The sequence below is a fragment of the Eublepharis macularius genome, chromosome 4, assembly GCF_028583425.1.
Source record: "Eublepharis macularius isolate TG4126 chromosome 4, MPM_Emac_v1.0, whole genome shotgun sequence".
In the NCBI taxonomy this organism is placed as follows: Eukaryota; Metazoa; Chordata; class Lepidosauria; order Squamata; family Eublepharidae; genus Eublepharis; species Eublepharis macularius.
The window spans coordinates 82921518-82945026 of NC_072793.1; the positions used below are offsets into that span (position 1 = coordinate 82921518).

The 23509-nt window shown below is 41.3% G+C and overlaps 1 protein-coding gene across 1 annotated transcript in view; it reads right to left on the reverse strand.

The window, feature by feature from the left end:
- FAT2 (FAT atypical cadherin 2) overlaps window positions 1-23509 on the reverse strand; it is a 109766-nt gene that overhangs the window by 66464 nt on the left and 19793 nt on the right. Inside the window, exon 3 of the mRNA XM_054976362.1 lies at window positions 1406-1467. Coding sequence (XP_054832337.1) covers window positions 1406-1467 — 62 coding nt within the window. The remainder of the gene's footprint in view (window positions 1-1405; window positions 1468-23509) is intronic.

Sequence of the window (23509 nt, forward strand, 5' to 3'; positions counted from 1 at the left end):
CTAAAGATGTCCTCCATCTCAGAGGGAGAATGGGAGCTTGTCTGATTTCTTCAAGCATTCCATAAGGTGGGGGCTACCCCCAGAGAATGCATGTTTACAGGCAGTTGTTGTTTTTACCCATGTGCAGGATAATACCTGCAGAAGGTCCTGCTCAGATGAGCAAAGCTGCCATGGTAGAACAAAGGGGGAGAGATGGTCCCACAGATACGAGGGTTCAAGGCCATAAAAGCTCCTCTAGTGGATCCAGTAAAATCCCAGGCTCTTAACTGAGTCTGTGAGGATCAACTGAACCCCACCAAAAGTGAGGAGCACAATGTCCTCCAATATCTCTGCCTTCCCAACCAGTATCATTTCCATCTTGTCTGGGTTCAGTTTATAATTGTTTGCTTTCAGCATGACCACTTCTTTAAGAAGCCAAGGGAAGGAACCTTGTGTTAGTGGGCCAAGCTACAAGTGACGAATGACACTTGAACGACAAGTGAAGAGACTCACATGTATTCCTCCCTGTTCACTTGCACTCCACTTGCGCTCCACTTGATCACATGTTGTATGGTTGGTAAGACGGTGGAATTCAGCAAAAGAATTCGATATTGGTGATCAACTGACAAACTCAAAAAAATCACCAATAAAGGTGTAGAAATTCACAGACACTGCCTCAATTGTCCTGTGTGTTTTGTATTTATAAAGTTTGTAAGTTAACAAGAGAACATCTCAAATTGTTCTAAAATTAGAGATGACAATATGAATAGCAACCCAGTTTCAACTTCAAGTACAGTCTTAAAACATCCCTCCTTCAGGACCCATAGAGTGCTTGCAGTTGTAAGCAGAGATAAACCATTCTAAGCCCATTAACTTTAATGAACTTAGAAGGGTATAACTCAGTTTAAAGACTGCACTCTTAGAAATTCCAAATGTGACATACATCTTGCAAAATGAAAGCAAAAGTGATCTAACCCTCTATTTCCAATAGTAAGCAGCCATGCACTGCTTGGAAATATGATGGGGACAGTGATCGCCATTGATTTGTTCCTGAACCTGCTACTCAGAAGCAACCTCCCAACTTGGATGTTTCATTTAGCTGTTGTGCAATATTGAAAAGTACAAGTTAAGTGTCAGTTTTCTTATTGGACAGAAAATCATTTTCTACCCTTTATTCTGCATGTTCAGTCTTCAGTCAGGAAGTCATGAGGATCTTTTAAAAAAAATTCTGAAGCTGGCACTTGAGGTGAACACGCAAAAATGTAGAACAGACAATTAACTTCCTGAACAATTTGGAACCAATGAAATAAGTTTTCCTCCTCCTCCATTTCTGTGTGCTCCAACATGCAAGGAAATGTTCTTTGACAACTTGAAAAAAACCCACCCTCAAGTAAATAAAACTAATTGCAACTTCGTCATCACTCACCTCCAAGATGTGTTCAGCCTTGTATTCCCTATCTAGCTGCTGAGAAGTGGTATAAATCACACCTGCCAAGAGAGAAAATATCACTGTCAGTTCCCAGTATTGTAGCGTCAGCTATGCCATTCAATGCTCACCTGGTATGCCAAGCTGAGCCAACCTCAAAGGTGATGCTACCCCAAAGCAAATCAATGCCAAAAACAAAAGAAGTTTATAGTTAAAACATTTCCTGCCCCTTAACCATGGAAATGTGCTGTACTTTTTAGCTAATGTGGATTTCTTCCTTCCTTCCTTGGGTTTTTTTTTTTAGTTTTCAGCATTCATCTCACTGTACTGTGCCCTAGCTGATCAAATATTGAGCCCTTCCACCTCCAAGGGTGACAATATCAGGGTTTCAGGACTGGGGTGGGGAGAGGTTTCATTGTAAGTAACCAAACATTTACATGCACACATAGAAACAGAGTTGGAAGGGACTACAAAGGTCATCTAGTCAAACCGCCTGCACAATGCAGGAAATTCATAGCTACCCCTCTCACATTCTCCAACGAGTTCTGCTCTTTGCCCAGAGGAGCCAAAAACCCCTCAAGGATCCATGGTCCATCTATCCTGGAGGAAAATTCCTTCTTGAACAAGCAGTAATCAGCATTACTCTGGGCATACAAGAAAAGGCCATGAGAGCCAAGCACTGGCTTATCCCTTTCTTCCCTTCCTCTCACAATCTGCCTGAATTCATATTGAGTCATAGAATCAGCATTGATGTTAGATGATCATCTAGCATCTGCTTAAAAACCTCCAAAGAAACAAAGTCCACCACCTCCGGAGGAAACCCGTTTCACTGAGGAACCACTCTAAATGTCAGGAAGTTCTTCCTAATGTTTAGCTAAAAACGCTTAATTTTAACCCATATCTAGCCCAACCCTCTGGGGCAACAGAAACAATTCTACTCCATCTTCTGTGGAGATAGCTCAAGATGGGTAGCTATGTTAGTCTGTCTGTAGCAGTAGAAAAGAGCTCCTACAGACAGACAAAATTTTTGGTAGGGTATGAGCTTTTGTGAGCCACAGCTCACTTCTTCAGATCCATCTTCTATGACAGTCTTTCAAATACTTGAAGAGGGCTATTGTATCACCTCTCAGTCACCTCTCTCCAGGCTAAACATACCCATCTCCTTCACTTTTTCCTCATAAGACTTGGTCTCCAATCCCTCACAATTTTTGCTGCTCTCCTTTGGACACGTTCCAGCTTGTCAACATCCTTCTTAAACTGTGCTGCCCAAAACTGAACACAGTACTCCAAATGAGGTCTAACTAGAGCAGAGTAAAATGATACCATCACTTCGCATGATCTGGATACTATACATCTGTTGATACTGCCCAAAATTTCATTTGCCTTTTTAGCTACCAAATCACATGCTGACTCATGTTCAGTGTAAGTACTAAAACACCTTGATCCTTTTCGCACATACTACTGCCATGACAAGTCTCCCCCATCTTATAATTATGCATTTGATTTTTCCAAGCTAAATGCAGAACTTGACATTTATCTCTGTTGAAATTCATTTTGCTTTAGCTCTGTTTTCCAGCCTGTTATGATTATCCTGAATCTTGATTTTGTCTTCTACTATATTTGCTACCCCTCCCAATTTAGTATCATTTGCAAATTTAATAAGCTTTTCCTCTATTCCTTCATCCAAGTCATTTATAAAGAAGTTAAACAATACAGGTCTCAAGACAGATCCCCAACACTACTCCACTTGTCACTCTTCTCCAAGATGATGAGGCATCATTCACAAGCATTCTCTGGGTGCTGTCAACCAGTTACAAACCCATCTAACAGTAGTAGGATCCAAACCACATTTTACCAACTTTTCAACAAAAATATCATGTGGGACCTTCTCAAGCATTCCCCTGGTCCAACAAAGTAGTAAGTTTCTCAAAAAAGGAGATAAGGTTAATCAGACATGACTTGTTCTTGAGGAACCTATCCTGGCTCTTAGTAATCACAGCCACCTTTTCTAAATGCTCAAGGACTGACTGATGATTTGTTCTAAAACCTTTCCAGGTTTGAACATCAAGTTGCTAGTTACCTGGATCCTCCTTGTCCCCCTTCTTAAAGATGGGGACATTTGCTCCCTTCCAACCTTCTCTCACCTCACATCTGTTCTCCAAGAATTCTCAAAGATAATAGAGTCTCCAAAATTACATCAGCAAGTTTCTTTAGTACCCTAGGGTGCAATTAATCTAGCCCTGAGGACTTGAATTCATTTGAAGAAGCTAGGTATTTACATACCACCCCTATGCAACTCCCTTCCTTCATACACACTTTAAAAGGGAAGGGGATTGTGCCTCAGGCATGTATGCCTAGTGCACAGGCTCATCTCATATCACTCAGCGCACAGAACTATACCTTGAACTGAAACGTAGCTACTTCATCACATGTCTGATTGCTCACCATTCTATCTGCTTCAAGTTTTTTAATCTTAGCATTTGACTGAAGTGATCTTTCCATGGTGTACTTGTATCTACCTATCTTTGAAAGATTCCCATGCTGAAAAGAATGTGAAAGACTAGACAGTCTTTATATTGCATTTTGAAGGCAGAACTACAGGCTGTCCTGGTACGTGTACACAAATACTGAAAGAAATTCTGGAAAATATGATTTTTTTCAATTTTCACAAATGAAGAGGGAGATTTTAAGTACAATTGTAGATGAATTTGACATGAACATGAAATAAGTTAAAATTCAAGAAATGTATTAATGTCTGTTAAAGCCAAAGCTGCTAACTTCTCAACTCTTTCAAGTGTTGAATGAGGCATGTGACATTTTGGTAGGACTATTAATTGTCCAACCAATGGGAAGGGCAGTTTGGAAGCCTTTTGAGGGCTTTCCATCTACCCTGTGCAGGCATTTGCTACTTACCCACCCAATGTGAGGCACCATGTGGTTAGCTGGTTGCTTTGGGAACAAGTGAGAATGTTTGGATCCCCTATCACTGGACTTTTAGGGGATCATTTTTATCTGCTTCATATTATTTCCAGGTGGTGATCCAAAAGCTCTGGTCTTTGAACTGTTTAGGCCATAACTAGTGATGGCAGGAATAGGGCAGGTCACTCACATAGAGCTAATTGGCAAGCCGCCAGGGCATCATATTATGAAAGACTGTTCCTGTAACAGCTTAGCATTCTGTGTATGGCTAGGTGGGCTTCAAAGGAACACCCTTGGTGTTAAATAACATCAACCAAGCCCTTAGTTGTCTGTGCAGTACACCAAAGGAAGGAGGGGGAGGGTGATGCTTGGCATCTCTTGACACAGTACATGTGTAGGCAAGGATAAACCAAGTCAGCAAGATTGCTGGCCAAGTGTTGGATAAGTATTGTTGCAGAGTAGAAAATTTGCACAGCAGATAAAGAATCACAGACACATGTGTGTTCAGCTTCTAAAATAAATGTTTACTACATATGGGAAAAATAATAAAGTACATTGGAGATAAAATAAAGAAGAGCTAACTTAGTTCCTACATCCTTACATCCTGAAGATAACGGTCTAACTTACTGGAGAGCCATGGCGTCCTGAGTAAAGGAAAGAATGTCAATTGTCCCCCAATAAACCCGGTCAGCCAATAATCATTCCTAGATCTGTTCATTAAGCATGCAACTCCCCTTTTACCCTGGTGGGAAGAACAACTCAACATCTAACTGGTCTTATGCAAACTAGTTATCTCTAACTAAACACAAACAAATTAACTCTTTCATGACTGAAGAGAATGGCACTTGTAAAAATCCCAACAACCCCTTCTCAAGTGTTAGTAGCTGAAGTCATGAAGGTGCATCTTCTCACACAGGTACTCGAACTTCACTTTTACGAGTGGCTTGGTGAGAATGTCAGCAACCATTTCTTCTGAAGTGCAGTACTTGAGATCAATTATTCCTTGTTGCTGCATCTCTCGAACAGAGTGATATCTGACAGCGATGTACTTGCTTCTTTCCTTGATGCTCTCACTCTTGGATAAAGCAATGCAAGCTTGGTTGTCTTCAAATAGAGTTATTGGTTTAGGTTAATCTATGCCAAAGTCTTTCAGTAAGTTAATAATCCACTCAAGTTCATCACAGGCTCGTGCAACAGATGTGTATTCGGCCTCTGTGGTAGACTTGGCAATTAAAGTTTGTTTCTGGTTTGTCCAGCTGATTAGGCTTTTTCTATAGAAGAATAGATATCCACTGGTTGATTTGTAGTCAGCTTGGTTTTCACTCCAATCAGCGTCCATGTATCCAACCAGCCTTGGGTTGTCACAGGCTGAAATCTTTAGTTTCAGGTCAGCTGTTCCTATGAGATATCTGGTAAGTCTTTTGACAGCATTCATGTCATGGTAGTTGGGTGAATTTGTCTTTCTGCATAAGATTCCAACTGCTGCAGATATGTCAGGCCTTGACACTGTACTCAGGTAGAGAAGTTTGCCAATTGCTTCTCTGTATTGCTGATTACTTTCAAGTAGCATTCCATCTGTAAGTTTGAGATAAGTGGGTTCAAGGATGCCCTTTGGCATCCTGCATTTCCAGAAATTCTGCAAGGTCTTTGATTTTGTGTTTCTGGTTTAGGAGGAAACTCCCATTTTCTGTTCTCTCAATTTGAATCCCAAGATAATGTTTTAACTCTCTGAGCTGTTTCACTCTTACATCTTTGTTTAGTTTCTCAGCAATTTCATTTGCCTGCTCTCTCACAGCACAGGATCAAGTCATCCACAAACACAAGAATATACTCAAACTGTCCATTCTTTAGTCTTGAAAATAGGTAAGGCTCTGCCTTTCCTTGTTGAAATCCTTGCTTCTTCAGTAGTTCAGATAGCTTTTCATTCCATGATCTCGCAGCTCGGCGCAAACCATAGAGACTTTTGTTGAGTTTGCATATAAGGTTCTCTTTTCCTTTCCTTTTGAATCCATCTGGCTGTGTCATATAAATCTCCTCAGTTAAGTCTCCATTGAGAAATGCAGTTTTGATATCTAGATGTGCAGCATACATCCCTCTTGATGCTGCTATGCTTAGCAAGGTCCTCATTGATGTGAACTTCATGACAGGTGCAAAGGTTTCAGTGAAGTCAGTCCCAGGTTGCTGTGTAAATCCTTTGGCCCCTAGGCGAGCTTTGTTTTTATCAATGCTTCCTTCAGCATTGTATTTCACGTTGAACACCCATTTGCATCCAATAGCCTTCCTTCCAGGTGACAACTCAGTGAGTGTCCATGTTTGATTGCTTTGTAAGGATTCAAATTCCTCATGTGCAGCTTCCATCCATTTGTTTCTCTCATGGGTAGGCATTTCTGTCATCTCCTTCCAGCCTGAGGGTTCACACACAGGTTGCACACTTGCACAGAATTCAAATTTTTGTGGTGGTACTCCTTTGTTGATTCTTTGTGAACATCTCACAGTGGTCTCAGTCTCCTCTGGCCTGGCCTCTCCTGCTCCCCCTTCTGATTCCAGGGTTCCTTCCTCCTCTTCTGATAGTGGAGCCTCTTCTTGGTGCTCCTCCTTTGGGTTGGCATCCCGGGCAGATGGCCTTGTAGCCAAATCAGTAAAAGAGACTTCTTCAGCTTCTAGGCTGGCTTCCACTGTGGTGTCCTTCTTAGGAGCTTGGAAAGTGTTACTTTCATCAAAGTGAACCATGTTGCTTATTTTAACTGAGAATGTTTCAGGATTCATGATTTTAAATCCTTTTCCACTGGGTGCATACCCAACAAGAATTCCCAATTCTGCCTTGGGGCCAAGCTTCCCCCTTTTCTCCTTGGGCACATGTGCATATGCTTTAGACCCAAAAATTCTGAGATGTTTGAATCCTGCCTTTCTTCCAAACCACATCTCAAAATGGGTTTTTCCTGTAGCCTTTGATGGCACTCTATTGTAGAGATAGGCCGCTGTAGTTACAGCCTCTGCCCAGCAGGTGTCGGGCAGACCGGCCTGAAATAACAAGCAAAGACTCATTTCCAATAGGCTTATATTAAATCACTCCGCTACGCCATTCTGTTGAGGTGAGTAAACGACACTTGTCTCATGCATTATTCCTTCCTCCTCTAGGAACCTTTGGAACTCATTGCCACAATATTCAGTTCCATTGTCAGTGAACAACAACTCTGGAGCTTTGTTAAATTTATTTCTCATGATGGCTACATAGTTTCTGAACTTATCCAGCACTTGACTCTTAGATTTTAGTACATAGACAAAAGCATATCTTGTTGCAGTATCCAGAAAATTTACAACATATTTATGTCCTCCAAGTGAAGTTTTAATTGGTCCAATCACATCTGAATACACTTTTTGCATTGGCTTTTCAACTGGCTTGCTGCTGTATTTGGGGGCAGTTCCCTTTGCCTTAGCACAAACTGAACAATCATTCTTCAAAAGACCACAATCAGCAACTTCAATTCCACAATCTTTCAACAAATTTTGAAGAGTCAATATTTCTATGACCTAACCTGCAGTGCCAGATGGAGAGACAGTCAGTGTGCTGGCATTCATTTAATTTTGCTTGATACACTGGTAGACCAAAGTCCTTTAAGTAAAAGCATTAATCCATCTTTTGTGCCAAAATCTCAACATCAATTTTAGGATTATAAATGCAGAAGACATCTCCTTTCACTGAATATTCAATTCCAGACTTCAACATCCTTCCAAGAGACACAATATTCTGGTTAGCCTTAGAGGCATACAAACAATTCTCTAGAGCTATTTCCACTATTTCTCCATGAACATCCATAACTCTTATTTTTGCTGTTCCAGTCCCTTCAACATTCAATGCAGACCCATCAGCGAGGGTCATACTGCGTTTATAATCTTCATCCAAGCTTTCAAAGTAAGCCTTATTGTGAGAAAGATGGGGCATTGACCCAGTGTCAACCAGCCATAAGTTTTTCACATTAAAATTATCATCTGATTACCATGCAGGCAAAACTCTTAGGAGGATGTGTCTTTGTTCCATGCAAGCCTCCCCTACTCTTCCCATCAGATCCGCTTGTCTCTCTACGGCCTCTGGAGGTCATGTGCTCAGTGGCTTCCCTTTGTCTCTGGCAAGCTCTACAGTACTTTGCATAATGCCCCCTCTTGTGGCAAAAGTCACACACTACAGCCTTTTGTCTATCAGTAACGTTCAGGGCTTGCATCCCCTGTGATGTTTGGCGGATGGATCTCCTTACTGCCTCATCACGCAAGCAACTGACAATGTAAGAAAGTTCTACCTCTCCTTTAGTCTCAAGGACGGAGATGTGGCTGGCATACAATTCTGGAAGACTATTAAAATCATGGCAGTTACCTTGCTGTCTGGTATTACAGTCCCTGCTGCCCTGAGCTCATTGACCAAAGGCATTATCCGGTTGAGATGAGTTTCCATATTCCCCCCCTCTTTGGGAAGTCTAGAGTTGTATAGCCGTCTCCTTAGGAATTGGACTTGGCTTCCTGTTTTATGGCTTTAACGTTCCTCTAAAGCTTGCCACAAACTTTTAGCGGTGGCTGCGTTAATAGCCAGAGGGGCATCTTTTTTGTTTAGAGTTGGGAGCATCACAAGCTTAACCCTTGAGTCGTTTTTCATGAATGAGCGCCTCTCCTCCTCATCTTGAGGTGCTTCTTGAGAGATGATGTGGCTCAAATCATGCACATCTAAAGCACAGGTAACACTGGTTCGCCATATGAGGTAGTTATCCTCATCCAGTTTGGGAATGGAGAAAGGAATAGATTGGGTCTCACCAAACTGGAGTTGCCGTGTGCCTTCTCTCCCAGCTCTATTTCCCCTTGGGGTTCTGCTGTTGTTGGCTCCTTGATCAGTGCTCATTGTTCTCTGCTTGGGCAGGCTGTGAGTTTCTTTGAAGTGGAGATGATCCTTTCTTCCTTTTGGCTCAGGCAACAAAGGGAGTTTGCTCTCTGGCTGTCTCACCTCAGAACACTAGGCAAAGAGTCTCCTTTTCAGTTTGCAAGTCCAGTAAGAAGTGTAGGAAAAATCCAAGGGAAGGATCTCTTAAAAAATTTTTTTAGCTTGCCCTTTCAAGCTGAAAACACACAATGCTCTGTCTTAGAACGTCTGGGCCGCATGACTGTTTGTTAGATGAGTATTGTTGCAGAGTAGAAAATTTGCACAGCAGATAAAGAATCACAGACAGATGTGTGTTCAGCTTCTAAAATAAATGTTTACTACATATGGGGAAAAATAATAAAGTACATTGGAGATAAAATAAAGAAGAGCTTAGTTCCTACATCCTTACATCCTGAAGATAACGGTCTAACTAACTGGAGAGCAATGGCGTCCTGAGTAAAGGAAAGAATGTCAATTGCCCCCCAATAAACCTGGTCAGCCAATAATCAGTCCTAGATCTGTTCATTAAGCATGCAACTCCCCTTTTACCCTGGTGGGAAGAACAACTCGACATCTAACCGGTCTTATGCAAACTAGTTATCTCTAACTAACACAAACAAATTAACTCTTTCATGACTGAAGAGAATGACACTTGTAAAAATCCCAACACCAAGTTTGGAGCTATGGAATTTACCAAAAATGGTAGCCACTGGGCTGCCTAGTTCATCCCACCTTTAAATAGACTAGATATTTAAATAAAATAGTTAAGTCCATGTATGGGTGTCTCATGGTTTGGGACAAATCAGCTCTCATTTTGGTAGTTGATCATCCCACTGGAGTAAAAAAAAATTCTTCCACCCCCTTAAGCATTTATGTGAATTGTTGTCCACTTTTAATTTTTACAAGGACTCTTTAATTAAGGCTGAAGTCATATGTCCTGTTTCTTGGTAAGAAGCCACACTGAACTCAGTGGGACTTGCTTCCAAATAAACATGCACAGGATTGAACTGCAACCCTTTTTCATTTCAGTTAAATGTACTACTTTACTGCTCTCTTTCCCAGGTGGGAAAAAGGAGACAATACTTAAGATCTTAAAAAGAAATTCAGTGCCATAATTTGAAGCACAGGAGCTAATTTTACAGCCTAGTCATTTGCTGATACTAACAATTGTTCTTTTATGTGACTCCACAAATGAAGGTGCTTTGGTTCCTCCTCACACCCCATATTTGAACAACTATTTACTACAAGGTGAGAGCAAAGTTCATGAGTAGCTTGCTTTAATAATAGCCACAGTCTTTTAAATAAAGCAAGTTATTTCCAGGTTATCTGTTCAGTGTTGTTGCTCTGCCTTATCTGAATTATAGCTGATGGGATCTTTGCTGAAGTTCTATACAAACAGGGATTCCGAAAGTTATTATTGAAATACCATACAGAAGAAATGAGGGAGATGTCTTTTTTACTAAATGGGAAAAGAATTACCTCTTTCCTATGTGATATGGCTATCCAATTTAAAACGTTCCTAAATATGGCAGAATAGTGACCATTTCCCCATATCTTAAACACTCATGAAATGCTGGTGGCTCTGTAGTGCGATTTCTGATGTCACCATTTCCAAAATGGAGGCAGGCAGTTATGATTTTGTTTTCGTGGCGCCACAATAACAGAATCATAACTGCCTGCCTCTGTTTTGGAAACAGTGACATCAGAAATTGTATCACAGAACCACCAGCATAACATGAGTATTTAAGATGTGGGGAAACAGCCAGTAAGTGACCCCAAAACTTTATAAAGTATTTCAGCCAATTCAAGGCTTTACTGCCTGAGACAGCAAAAATCAGGCAAATTGTCTGTTGTATCTTGAAGACCATGACACACCAGCTTTATATACAAATAACAGATTTTTATTCAGCTCTCACTTGGCTCAGCTTGCATTTGTAGTCAGCCTCTCAGTCAAGCCTCAGCAGCCACCAGTTTGCTACATAAGCCCTGAAAGGCCACGACTAAAGAATAGGAGTGTGCACCAGGGAAATATTTGGTTTCCCCCACTTCAGGTTTACCTGAAGCGGGAGAAAGATTCGGAATAACCCCAAACTCAAAGTGGCAAGCCGTTTCGGATTTGGGTTATTGGAATTGCTTCAGTATGCTTTGTAATGATTCTGAGCATACCCAAGTGATGCCTCCCACCCCAAGCTCCCTTCCCCCAAGCCCACTTACCTTTCCTGAAGGCAGGAGCCAGATCCTCCGCCACCCACACCACTTCCTCCACCTCTGCAGCAGCCAGCTGGGCAGTGGCAAAGGCCGGAGCAGGGTGGTGGGGAAGGCCGCAGCTGGCACCCCTGCTGCTGCGGTGGCCAGCAGCGTGGCAGGGAAGGCTGCAGCCAGTGCCTCCACCGCCCGCGCTGCTGCTTCCGCCTCTGCAGCGACCAGCTGGGTGGCGGGGAAGGCTGCAGCCGGTACCTCCTCCGCGGCCAGCAGGGCAACAGGGAAGGCCAGCACCAGCACCTCCACTGCCCACGCCACCTGCCGCCAGGATGTCCCAGGTAAGTGGTGCGTGGTGGGAGAGAGCCCTTTAAAAAGGCCCCGAAGCTTCTCGAAGTGACCCGAATCTCTTCGGGAAGCTTTGATTAGGTATTTCCGAATTGGGGTCATCATACTGGCCCTGATTTGGAAATACTGAATCTTTACGAATCGGGACCGATTCGAGGATTTTTTCCAAACCAGGAACCGGAAGCGCACACTCCTACTGAAGAACACACAAAGCAGAAAGCTATCCCCTAAAAGCTGTTTGTACACATTACAACATTCACCCCTCTATTAAGTTTTTACTGAACTCCCAAACCAGAATACCCTAACAAGAATGCTAAGAAGAACATGAAGAACTGTATACTACATAATCCCTTAAATATGTAGGAGCAACTCTCTGACATGTAGAACATTGCACGGTCTCTGAACAGGTGATGGTGTTCCTAATGGGTCTGCAATTGTGGGATACACAGAATGATCAGAGTATTCCTTGTTCTGCACAACAGGAGACACAGTTTTGTCCAAATTTTCAGAGTTAGTTGCTGGGCTCCCAGAGTGATGTCTAGTTGGACCTTCTAAGTCTGAAAGAGACACCAAATAATTTTGGCTCATGGCTTGCTGCTCATGGCATGCAATGTTGAGGGCAAGACAACTCACCTCCTCAATTGATCCACTTATCTTTGCACAATCTATCCATCCTGTAAGGTGACCGAATAGGACACTGGGACTGTCACTGTTTGTAATGTAGCAGGTATCCACAATGGACCTGAGCCAAAGTTTTTAACATAAACTGCATCTCCTATCAGGAAAAAAGTACCCTTGCTTGCCTGTCATGTTGTCATTTCTGTCGTTGTTGTTTATGATGCATACATCCTGTTCGGTACAGGTATAACAAATCAAATCTGGACCTCAATTTCTGTCCCATCAGCATTTCAGCTGGAGATAGATTTGTAGTAGAATGCCGCGTAATCCTATAATTGAACAAATAATGAGCAAGCTTCATATTGAGACTTTTACCCGGTATTCTGGAAATGCCTTCCCTAAAGGACTATACTGCATGTTCCACTAGTCCATTTGATGCCAGATGATATGGTGCAGAGTGACATAACATGCTGGATGCCATTTTGTTCCATAAATCTTTTGAATTGTTAACTAGTAAAGGAACTTGCATTATCCATCACAAACACTTCAGGCAGCCCATGCATACTGAAACACATCCTAAACTCCTCAATGGCAGCTTCGCTAGTTGACGTATCTCCACCCATTTAGAATGCACATCCACCAATATAAGGAACATCTTACTATGAATGAGACCACCATAGTCTATATGTAATTGTCTCCAAGGTTGATCTGTCCACTCCCAAGGATGGAGGGCACCCACAGTAGGCATTTTACAGCTTTCTTAGCACAATTCATAGTCCTGTATCATATGCTCAATTTCTTGGTCCATTCCCAGCCACTACAGTTAACTTCTAGCTAAACGTTTCATCTTTGTGATTCCAGGGTGAGTCTGGTGCAGATCTGCCATCCCTGGTTTGGAATTACTACACAGGCACCCCACAATACACATCAATCATAGACACTCAATTAACACCAACGTTGGTAGAACAATACAAGTTCTTTGTCTCTCAAAATATGTGGCTATCCCATCAAAATAAATTCCCTGATTTTGGCTAGTATGGGATCTGTATCAATCCATGCCTTTATCTGCCTGGTTGTCACTGGTGGAGAGGCAAGGCAATCTATGAGTAAGACACGATCTCCATTGTTTTACAGTTGTAGGCACTTCAGGTAATTGTAGGCAGCTCAAAGCATCTGCATGGCCAATTCTTTTCCAGCGCTATACACAATCTTATACTCATAGGTATGCAAAGTGACAGCCCATCTCTGGATCCTTGGTGAAGCCATCCGTGGTACTGCTTTCATCTCATTAAATAAGGAAATCAGAGGTTTGTGGTCTATGCAAATTGTAAAATTTCATCCATAAATATATTTGTGAAATTTTTGAACTCCAAACATAACAGCTAATTCTTCCAGATCCAGCTGTGAATAATTGTACCCAGCATGGATCGAAGTTCATGACAAATCCTACAGGTTTCTCAGACCCGTCCTCCATCTGATGAGCCAGAACTGCCCCAATTCCATAAGGTAAAGCATCAGATGTTAAAACTAAGTCTTTATCTGGTTGATAATGGACCAGTACATCTGAAGTTTGCAGGAGGTGTTTGATTTCTCAAATGACCTCAACATCACCTAGTAACTTAAGTGTTTCTCCTGTATTTGTTCTCAATTTAATTGTACTAGGCTGCAATGAGTGTGCCTCCCCCTCCTGCCTTAATGTCTCAAATGAGGTTTGACTTATAAGAGTTACACTGCAACCTGTGTCCAGTTCAAAGGATACTTTCTTGTTGTTTACATCTAATGTAATGCAGATAGGGTCCCCTTTAAGAATTTTTGTTCCGGTCAGATTCTAAATAGTATAGACTACATCCTCATTACAGGACTTTCATTACAGGACTACATTACAGGACTTTCATCTTCTACTGCATGCGTCCTATGAGTTAAGGATTGAAGTTTCACATTACTTTGTGTCATAGATCTGCAGACTCTTCTAATGTGGCCAATGAGACCACAATTGTAATATTTTGCATTTTTAAATCTACAGGCTGTGGAGGCATGGAATCCAGCATAACGATAACAGCTGTCCTGACCTTCCTTTCTCTTTTCTGGTTCTTTGACAACTTTTAAAATTTGTTCAGGCATCCCCAGCATGGGATCCTTCTCCTTCTGGTATAGGGGTGGTGCCTGCAAGTCCTGTACATTTTTAGTAACAGATTCCATAGCCAGGGCCAGGGCTGGCGCCACTGTTGAGGCGGTGAGGTGGGGGCTGCAGGCGCCGCAGGGCAGAGGGGGCACCGGAGGGGGTGCTGGGGGCGGAGGTATCTGGGGTGGCGTGCAGAGCACGGGCGGCCTCCTCGCACTGCCCCAGCCACCCGCTGGCCAATGGCCCCGGTGGCACTGTGTGATGACGTCATCATGTGATGACAGGCGCGAGGATGGCCTCAGGCACCAGTAACCCTGGCGCTGGGGCTGGCCAGGGCCAATGTCAAAGCTGAATCAAAGGTCAAGGTGGATTCAGACAGGAGTTGCCTCTGGATTTTCTCATCATTTACTCAATAGACTAACTGATCCCTTAACATCTGTATCAATTTGGCACCATAACTGCAGTTTTGAGTGAGCTTCCTCAGTTCAGCCACAAACTTCACTATGAATTCCCCAGACTTTCTGGATCATGAATTAAATTTAAAATGTTTCACTATCTCACTAGGAGCCGGACTAAAGTGGTTCTTCAACAAATTTACTAACTCTCCAAAGGTTTTACCACTGGGTTTTTCAGGTAGTGACAAATTTCTCATTAAACTATAAGTGGAAGGCCCCACACTGCTGAGCAGAATTGCTTTTTTTAAAATCCTCATTTGTTACACCATTTGCAGTGGAAAATGTGTGATAATTTCACACTATTAATAGAATCACAGAATCACATGGCTGGAAGGGATCCTTAGGGTCATCTAGTCCAACCCCCTGAAAAATGCAGGAAATTCCCAAATACGCCCCCCCCCACTGTGACCCTTACTCCATGCCCAGAAGATGGCAAAACTCCATCAGGATCTCTAGCCAAACTGGCCTTGGGAAATTTGCTACCTGACCCCAAGGTTGTGATTCTTCTTACCCTGGGCATGTAAGAAGGGGCCACGAGAACTAAGCACTGATGTAACCCTTCCTGCCCTCCCTCTCATGATCTGCCTCAGTTCACAGAATAAGCATTGCTGTTAGTTGGCCATCTAACCTCTGCTTAAAAACCTCCAAAGAAGGAGAGCCCACCATCTCCCGAGGAAGCCTATTCCACTGAGGGACTGCTCTGACTGTCAGGAAGATTTAATTTCAACCCATTGGTTCTGGTCTAACCTTCTGGGGCAGTGGAAAACAACTCCGTGTCATCCTCTATCTTGCAGCCCTTCAAGTACTTGAAGATGGTTATCATATCACCTCTCAGTCGTCTCCTCTCCAGTCTAAACATTCCGAGCTCCTTCAACCTTTCCTCATAGGACTTGGTGTCCAGATCCTTCATCATCTTTGTTGCCCTCCTCTAGACATGTTCCAGTGTGTCTATATCCTTCTGAAATTGTGGTGCCCAAAACTGAACACAATACTCTAGGTGAGGTCTAAACAGAGCAGAGTGGAGCGATACCATCACTTTGTGTGATTTGGACACTACTGTTGATACAGCCCAAAAGAGTTTTTGCCTTTTCAGCTACCACATCATGCTGCTGACTCATGTTCAGTGTATGGGCTAAGATACTTTGATTCTTTTCACACATACTCTTGCCAAGAGAAATCCCATCCTATTATTATGCATTTGATTTTTCCTACCTAAATGCAGAACTTTCCTACCAAATTTGTTGCCGCGGATCAAATTGTGACACAGTCCGTACAGTGGCATCCATTTTCTCTTATCTCGAGGAATTACAAAATTAACCAAAAAATAGAGAAACACACCCTTCTGAGGCTGATCGTTTGCCAAGATGGGGCGTCAGTTTATTCTCATCACCATACGTTGTATGCCACCATGACATGCCAGCTTTATAAACAAATAATAGGTTTTTATTCAGCTCTCACTCGGCTCGGCCTTCATTTGTAGTCAGCATCTCAGTCAAGCCTCAGCAGCCACCATGGACTGGATTGGAGAAGAACAAGCTGGATTTTTACCAAATAGACAAATCAGAGACAATTTGAGAGTGGTGTTAGATGCCGTGGAATATTATGACAAGCACCCTGACAAGGAGATAGGCTTTTTCTTTGCAGATGCAGAAAAAGCCTTTGACAACTTAAATTGGGACTTTATGTTGGTAACTATGGAAAAGATGGACTCGGGGAAAGACTTTATAGAGGCAGTGAAGGCTATTTACAAGAACCAAAGAGCGATGCTATATCGTTATATAACGATATAACAGCAAGATTCGAGGTAAGAAAAGGTACGAGACAAGGATGCCCACTTTCGCCCTTACTATTTGTGATAGTGTTGGAAGTCCTATTGAGGCAAATAAGAGAGGATGAAGACATTAAAGGAATAAAGATCAAAGGTTTTTCATATAAGTTTAGAGCTTTTGCAGACGATGTGATGTTTTTAATAGAAGAACCAACTCAGAGATTACCAATATTATTGGACAAAATTAAGGAGTTTGGAGACCTGGCAGGATTTTTCATAAATAAAGCTAAATCCAAATTGCTTTGTAAAAATATGAGAAAGGAGAAACAACAGGACTTGATGAGAATAACAAATTGCGAAGTGGTTCAGAAAACGAAATACCTAGGAATTGAGCTAACAGTTAAGAACATAGATTTATTTAAGAACAACTACGAAAAACTATGGGCTCAGATAGAAAAAGATATGATTAAATGGAATAAGCTAAATCTGTCTCTGTTAGGTCATATTTCAGTAGTTAAAATGAATGTATTACCTAGAGTGATGTTTCTATTACAAACTATTCCAATCGTAAAAGACAAAAAGCAGTTTGATAAATGGCAGAGAAAAATTGCAGAATTTGTGTGGGCAGGGAAGAAACCAAGAATAAAAATGAAGGTGTTATGTGATGCCAAAGAAAGGGGGGGCTTGCAATTACCAAATTTGAGAATATATCATGAGGCAATATGCCTAACCTGGCTGAGAGAATGGGTAAAATTGTCTAATCATAAATTATTGGCTCTGGAGGAACACAATAAGCTGATGGATGGCATGGATATTTGTGGTATGATAAATACAAAATGGACTCTATGTTTATTCATCATTATGTTAGAAAGAATCTCTTTGTGGTATGGCAAAAATATAAGATGTTTTTAGGTGAAGAAAGACCATTGTGGATAGTACCAGTGGAAGTTGTGAACCCAAATCTGGAATATAAAGGAAAAGAATGGATAACCTACAAAGAACTGTTGAAGTGGGATAAAAACGAACCTAGGATTAAAGACAATATAGAGTTACCGTTTCAATATAGATGGTTACAATTTAGGCAAATTAAAGATCTATTTGAAACTGATAAAAGAAAGAAAGGTTTTAGACAGGAGCAGGGGGACCTAGAAGAACTTTTGTTAGGTGATGGCCTAAAAATTATCTCTAAGATATATAAACTTTTGCTGAAATGTTACACAGAGGATGAAACAGTTAAAGTTCAAATGGTAAAATGGGCAATGAATTTTAATAGAGAAATTACAATGGACAGTTGGGAATATCTTTGGAGAAACACAATGAAAATATCGACAGCTACTAGTCTAAAAGAGAACGGCTATAAGATGATGTACAGATGGTATTTAACACCAAAAAAATTAGCAAATGCCAACAATCAAATGTCAAACAAATGCTGGAAATGTAAAAAAAACATGAAGGTTCAATGTATCATATGTGGTGGACTTGTGAAAAAGCTAAGCTATTTTGGTCTAAGATTTTTGCTGAAATGTCATCAATTTTGAAAAGTAATATAGCAAAAAGCAAAAAGAGATAGAGAAAGCAAATTTTGTTGATTCTCCCTCTCATTGTAGCCGCTACTTTGAGTATAATTTCTAGGATCAAAGAAACTGGTGGCGGAAGGTAGGAGGCAGGCTGAGTTGCCAACTACCTGATGAAAACATGTTCTGTTCCATGAATAGTTTTAACATGTGGAAATGGGCAGCTGAATGTTTTCATAGTTTGGAGATAAATAACATCCCATTAAACCTCTATTAAAGAGACAGGACATTTTTTTCTTCAGGCTGTTGGTAACCTTAGAGGCAGGAAAACTGCACTTCATGACATTTATGTAGTGCTGCTTTGCTCACACGGCATAGGATCTAATTCAATATGTAGCTGGTAAATTGAGTTTGGCTTGGTGGGTCAGAAGTTGTACAGACCTCTCATAGGGACAAGTAGATTTCATGAGAAACAGCTCAGTCTGCATAGCTTCAGGGATTATGATGCAAACACTTGGAACAGGGCTATGGTTAGCAGTCACTACTTGTTCATTCCATTTTTCCCTCTCAGGGATCATGTATATTTGGCTTTAACTTATTAGAAATTACATTTCAAACCAAAGAACACAATGTGTTATAACAAGATAAACTGAATGGACTATATGTATAAACCTGACATATGGTAGGGTTCCCCCCCACAACCCTACATCCAAGCATAGAAATTCCTAAAGGCAACAACAAAACTCTAAAGGAATGTTTGCATTCATGGCATTGAAGAAGGCCTTGAGCAAAGCATTTAAGCACACTGACTCCAAAGTACAGCCTAAAGGTCTTTGCTAAATTGGATCCTAAATACTGAGCCATGACTCATGCAGAACAGGTATCTAACAGAATTAAAACATATTGCATAGCTGCTTGTTGATATGATAGATGAGGCTGATAGAAACATAAAAATTAGGTAAAATGATGAAGATACCAACATTATATTTCAACTCCTGTGCATTGCTGATCCAAAGGCAAGAGAGGTTTGGTACACAGGTTTGGATGCTACTTTTGCCATGGGAATTAGCATCTCTTATGAGTTCACCACCTCCCATATGAACTGGGACTCTACCACTGTTTTACATCAATTGTGGGACTGCCAAAGAAGCAAGAAAACTTAGTGTGTGCTAATTTATGAGTTTTGCTTCACTGCGTGGCCAGTAAGTGTGAAACCTCTCCTAGGAAACCTGATGCCTGTCACAAAAATCACACCCAGCAAATCAGGCTCTCATTGAGAAGCTTATGTATTAAGAATTCATTTACTTATAAGTAACTGTAAAATAATTTGTTATTAAATTAAAAACAACTACCTTTTGTCATGCATTATTACATAATATATATTTTTAACATTTTTAGCTTGAAACAGTTACACTTCTCTGAGACGTTTCCAGGCTTAGCAGCTGAAGTTTGAAAAGTTAAGAGCTACTCTGTTGTTATGGTTTTTGTTACTGTTCTGTCTATAACACTGTCTACCAGATGTTAGGACTAGAATTTTTGGTCCTTCACTGACTCGGATTTTATCCAAGAATCTAGGAGTCAGTGAGGTATTGCTTCAATACGTGGCATGTTCCAAGTAGTCTGGCTGTTCACAACTATTCAGTTGTTATCCTGTCTATGCTGATATCCCTTAGATGTTTATTTAGTCCTTTTGGAATCGCTACTAGCACTCCTATCACTACTGGAGTAACTGTTGTATGTTTTTACCAGAAACGCTGAGTTTCAAATCTCAAATCCGGAGCTGAAGTAACATAGCGGTTAAGTGGTCAAGCTGTAAATCAGTACTCTGCTGATTAGATGCCCGCTAATGCCATGAACTCATCAGGTGACATTGGATAAGCCACAAAAAATGATTCGAGTTTCCTGCTTCGGAAATTCTGAAGCGGGAAAAAGAGTTGGAAATAAGCGATTTCCAAAGTGGCAAGCAGCTTCAGAAGTCACTTACTGACCTGCTTTGGCATGCTCCGTAAAGATTCAGAGCACACCAGAAAGCAACATTTTTCTTTCCACTTCCCGCCTCACTGCTTATTTCACCCAATAGGAGGGGGATGAAGGAACCCCTTTGTCTCCCTCCCATTGGGTGAAGTAATTGGCATGGCACTTTTAAGTTTCAAACCCCGTGCTGCTTGCTTTAGCTGACAGGCGGGGCAGCCTGCTCCCCGCCTGTCAGCTGAAGCAAGTGGCGTCAGAGTTTGAAAGTGCTCCGTTGGAAAGAGGGGCTTTAACTTTCAAACCTAGCTGCTTGCTTCAGCTGACAAGCAGGAAGCAGGCTGCTCCCCACCTGTCTGCTGAAGCAAGTGGCAGGGTTTGACTCAAAGCTTTCCAAAGTGATCCAAATCGCTTTGGAAAGCTTTGATTCGGTATTTCTGAATCGGGAATCCTGAATCGGGAATCCCGAATCTTTCCTAATTGGGTCTGATTCGGGAGTTTTTTCCAAATTGGAAACCTGAATCACACACCCTTATCAGCCACTCCTCTCAGCTCAGCTCCCCAGATGTATTGTGAGGATAATAATAACACTGACTTTGTTCACTGCTCTGAGAGGCACTAATCTGTCAAGTAGAGTGGTGTATAAGCACAGTTATTATATTTTTAAAATCTTTTAAATCTTTTTCCTCAATTTAACACTTGGAATTGCCATATCAATCAGTTTGACATTCTTACTTATATAAGTGACATGTTCCAAGCAGTACAGCTGTTTTCAACTGGTCATCATTGTCGTCGTCATCATCATAATCATCTGATCGAAGCAACCTAAGAATATGCTGGACGTTTCACCTTATTTGTTCAATGACCCTGACAATGTTCCTCCCAAAGTGCTGCCTTTCAGCATTTTAAAATATTGATTTATAACTATATAACTGAAGCTGAACTGCACTGTTATCCTTTTGGTTGTGAAATGGCTGGATGCTAAAAAAAAAATGGGTGGACTGTAGTTAGAGAAATCCTTCTCCTATTATTAAAAAATATCCAACCTTATGAAGCACTCTGGAGAACTCAAAAACTTGAGGTTTTGGTTGATCATAATGAAAGATATTGCACAGCTTTTATTTTTAGTATTATAGCTTTCATCCTACCTGAAGGACAGCTTTAGACTAACCTCTGAGTAACAATGCAGCATTTTTTAACACTGTCTGTGAATCTGACCTTGGGTACCTGTGGGGTGAAGAGTCACTTCATCACACACTGTATTAATGAACTTTAATTAAACAGTTTATTCTCTTGACTCTCTGTAGCCTGTTTTATTAGGGACAATCTTGTTTAATTGCCCAGTGCTGATCCCATGCCTTAAATTCACAGCCACTACTCCTTTCCTTATAAGGTCTGTAACTAGATCTGATAGCAATTGTGGTTAATGGTTAATTAAGATAATACCCAAATAAAGCTGTGGTCTTTTGCTCCTGCCAAGGCGCACAAATATGAGCAATAGTGTTAGAACATGCAGAGATTATAATAAAACTGGAATCAAGGAGAAGCCTAGAAGAATCAATTACAAATCATAACAACACTATCAAAAACAGAAGAACTGGGAGTACAGGCTGTTAAAGGGGATAGTTTCCCTGTTAATGTTTAATATATGTGCTACTTTACAATAGGAAAATTATAATCTGTGATTGACTAGCTTCAGTTCTAAATTCCTCAAAAGATCCAGTATGAATTTGCTAATGCTGATCGCGACATTTGGCCTACAAATGAGCTGATCTTGACATTAGTTCTAAGTTCCATTCAATCATCATAACAAGCCAGGAAGTCCTTGACTTTCCATGTTCTACTAATACAGAAATGTGGTGTCTATCAAGTAGAGGTGTTCTGAGACTGTGGTAAATCAGAATTTGCATGGCACATCGAACAGCTTAGAAGAATGGTACCTGTTCTCCTATCACTTGGTGAGAAAGAAACAGCCCAGCATTGTGAACTGGCCAGCCTGTATATTCTTGCCTGGCAGATTTTAGGCATAGGATTAGGACCTAATGCACAATTGTCTTACAGTGCAATTACACCCTTCTAAATCCATGGAAATAAATAGGCTTAGAATAGGGTTGCCAACTGGGAAATTTCATATTTCAAGGGTGGAGCTTGGGGAGGGGCCTCAGAGGGATCCAATGCCATAGAGTCCATCCTCTAAAGCAGCTATTTTTCTCCAAGCTAACTGATCTCTGGTAGGGTTGTAAGGGCCTCCACTATAGTGGGAGACCTCCTGTATGCAACCCTTTTTTCCCATTACCACTTGGAGTTGGGGCATGCATTGTGATATGAGTTCTGGAAAAAAATGGAAGTGAACTCACATCATTCTAGGCATTACCAGGAACTCTATGGTTTCCCCACAGAGTTTTTGGCAATTCCTAGAGAGACATAATATCACTTCTAGTTTCTCTGGAAATGATGTCATGCCTTGCATGATGCTGGTGCTCCATGTTTTTGCCTCCCATCTTCTACCAGTTGCCAACCATCACCTGGCAACCCTATTTTCAGGTCCCATCTGGAGGCTGGCAACCCTAAAGAGGGTTAAATTTGATTAGGATTGCACTGTTAATTTTTTTTTTAAGGTAAAACCTCTCTCTAAACTCTCAGTTCTAGCTCTGAGTTAGCAGAAGCTTGTCTGTTTCAGACCTTGGGAACAAACCATTTCTGCTTGCAGCTGCAGGTTGCCTGCCTTCTGCTTTTTATCAGGAAGAGGAGGTAAGGAAAAGCCAGTCATGTTACAACAGGAACAGCAAAATCAACATTGCACTGTTGTTAGTTACCCTAAAACCAATTTATCCTAGCAGAGGTGGAACTGGGTATAAAGTCCTGGCCCTGTGCCCAAACTGAGATTAGAAGTTAAAGAGTTAAACCAATGAGAGACAATTTATTGACATGTTAATTTTTTCTCAAGAACACCCTGAATGAGTTGAAGCTGCTTGCCTAAAAATATCATTGCTTATCCTCCAAAATTCTGTGAGGTACCGTGTGTGCAATTTTAACATCACTGTTTTCAGATTCTGTGAATTTCTTCAATTTACAGCTTTTTGTACAATCTCAAGTAACTGCCAGATTTCTCGGATGCAGGCTGTAGGTGAAGAGAGGGGTGTGGTGGAGTGGGGGGAGAGAACCCTTGCACCTGTGACTGCATGTTTCACATATCCATTGTTGATACATGTTTATATTTCAAATTACTATTGTGTATGGGCAATTAGACTGGTGTTAAAATAACTTGTGTGTTCTTTCATCGAGACTCG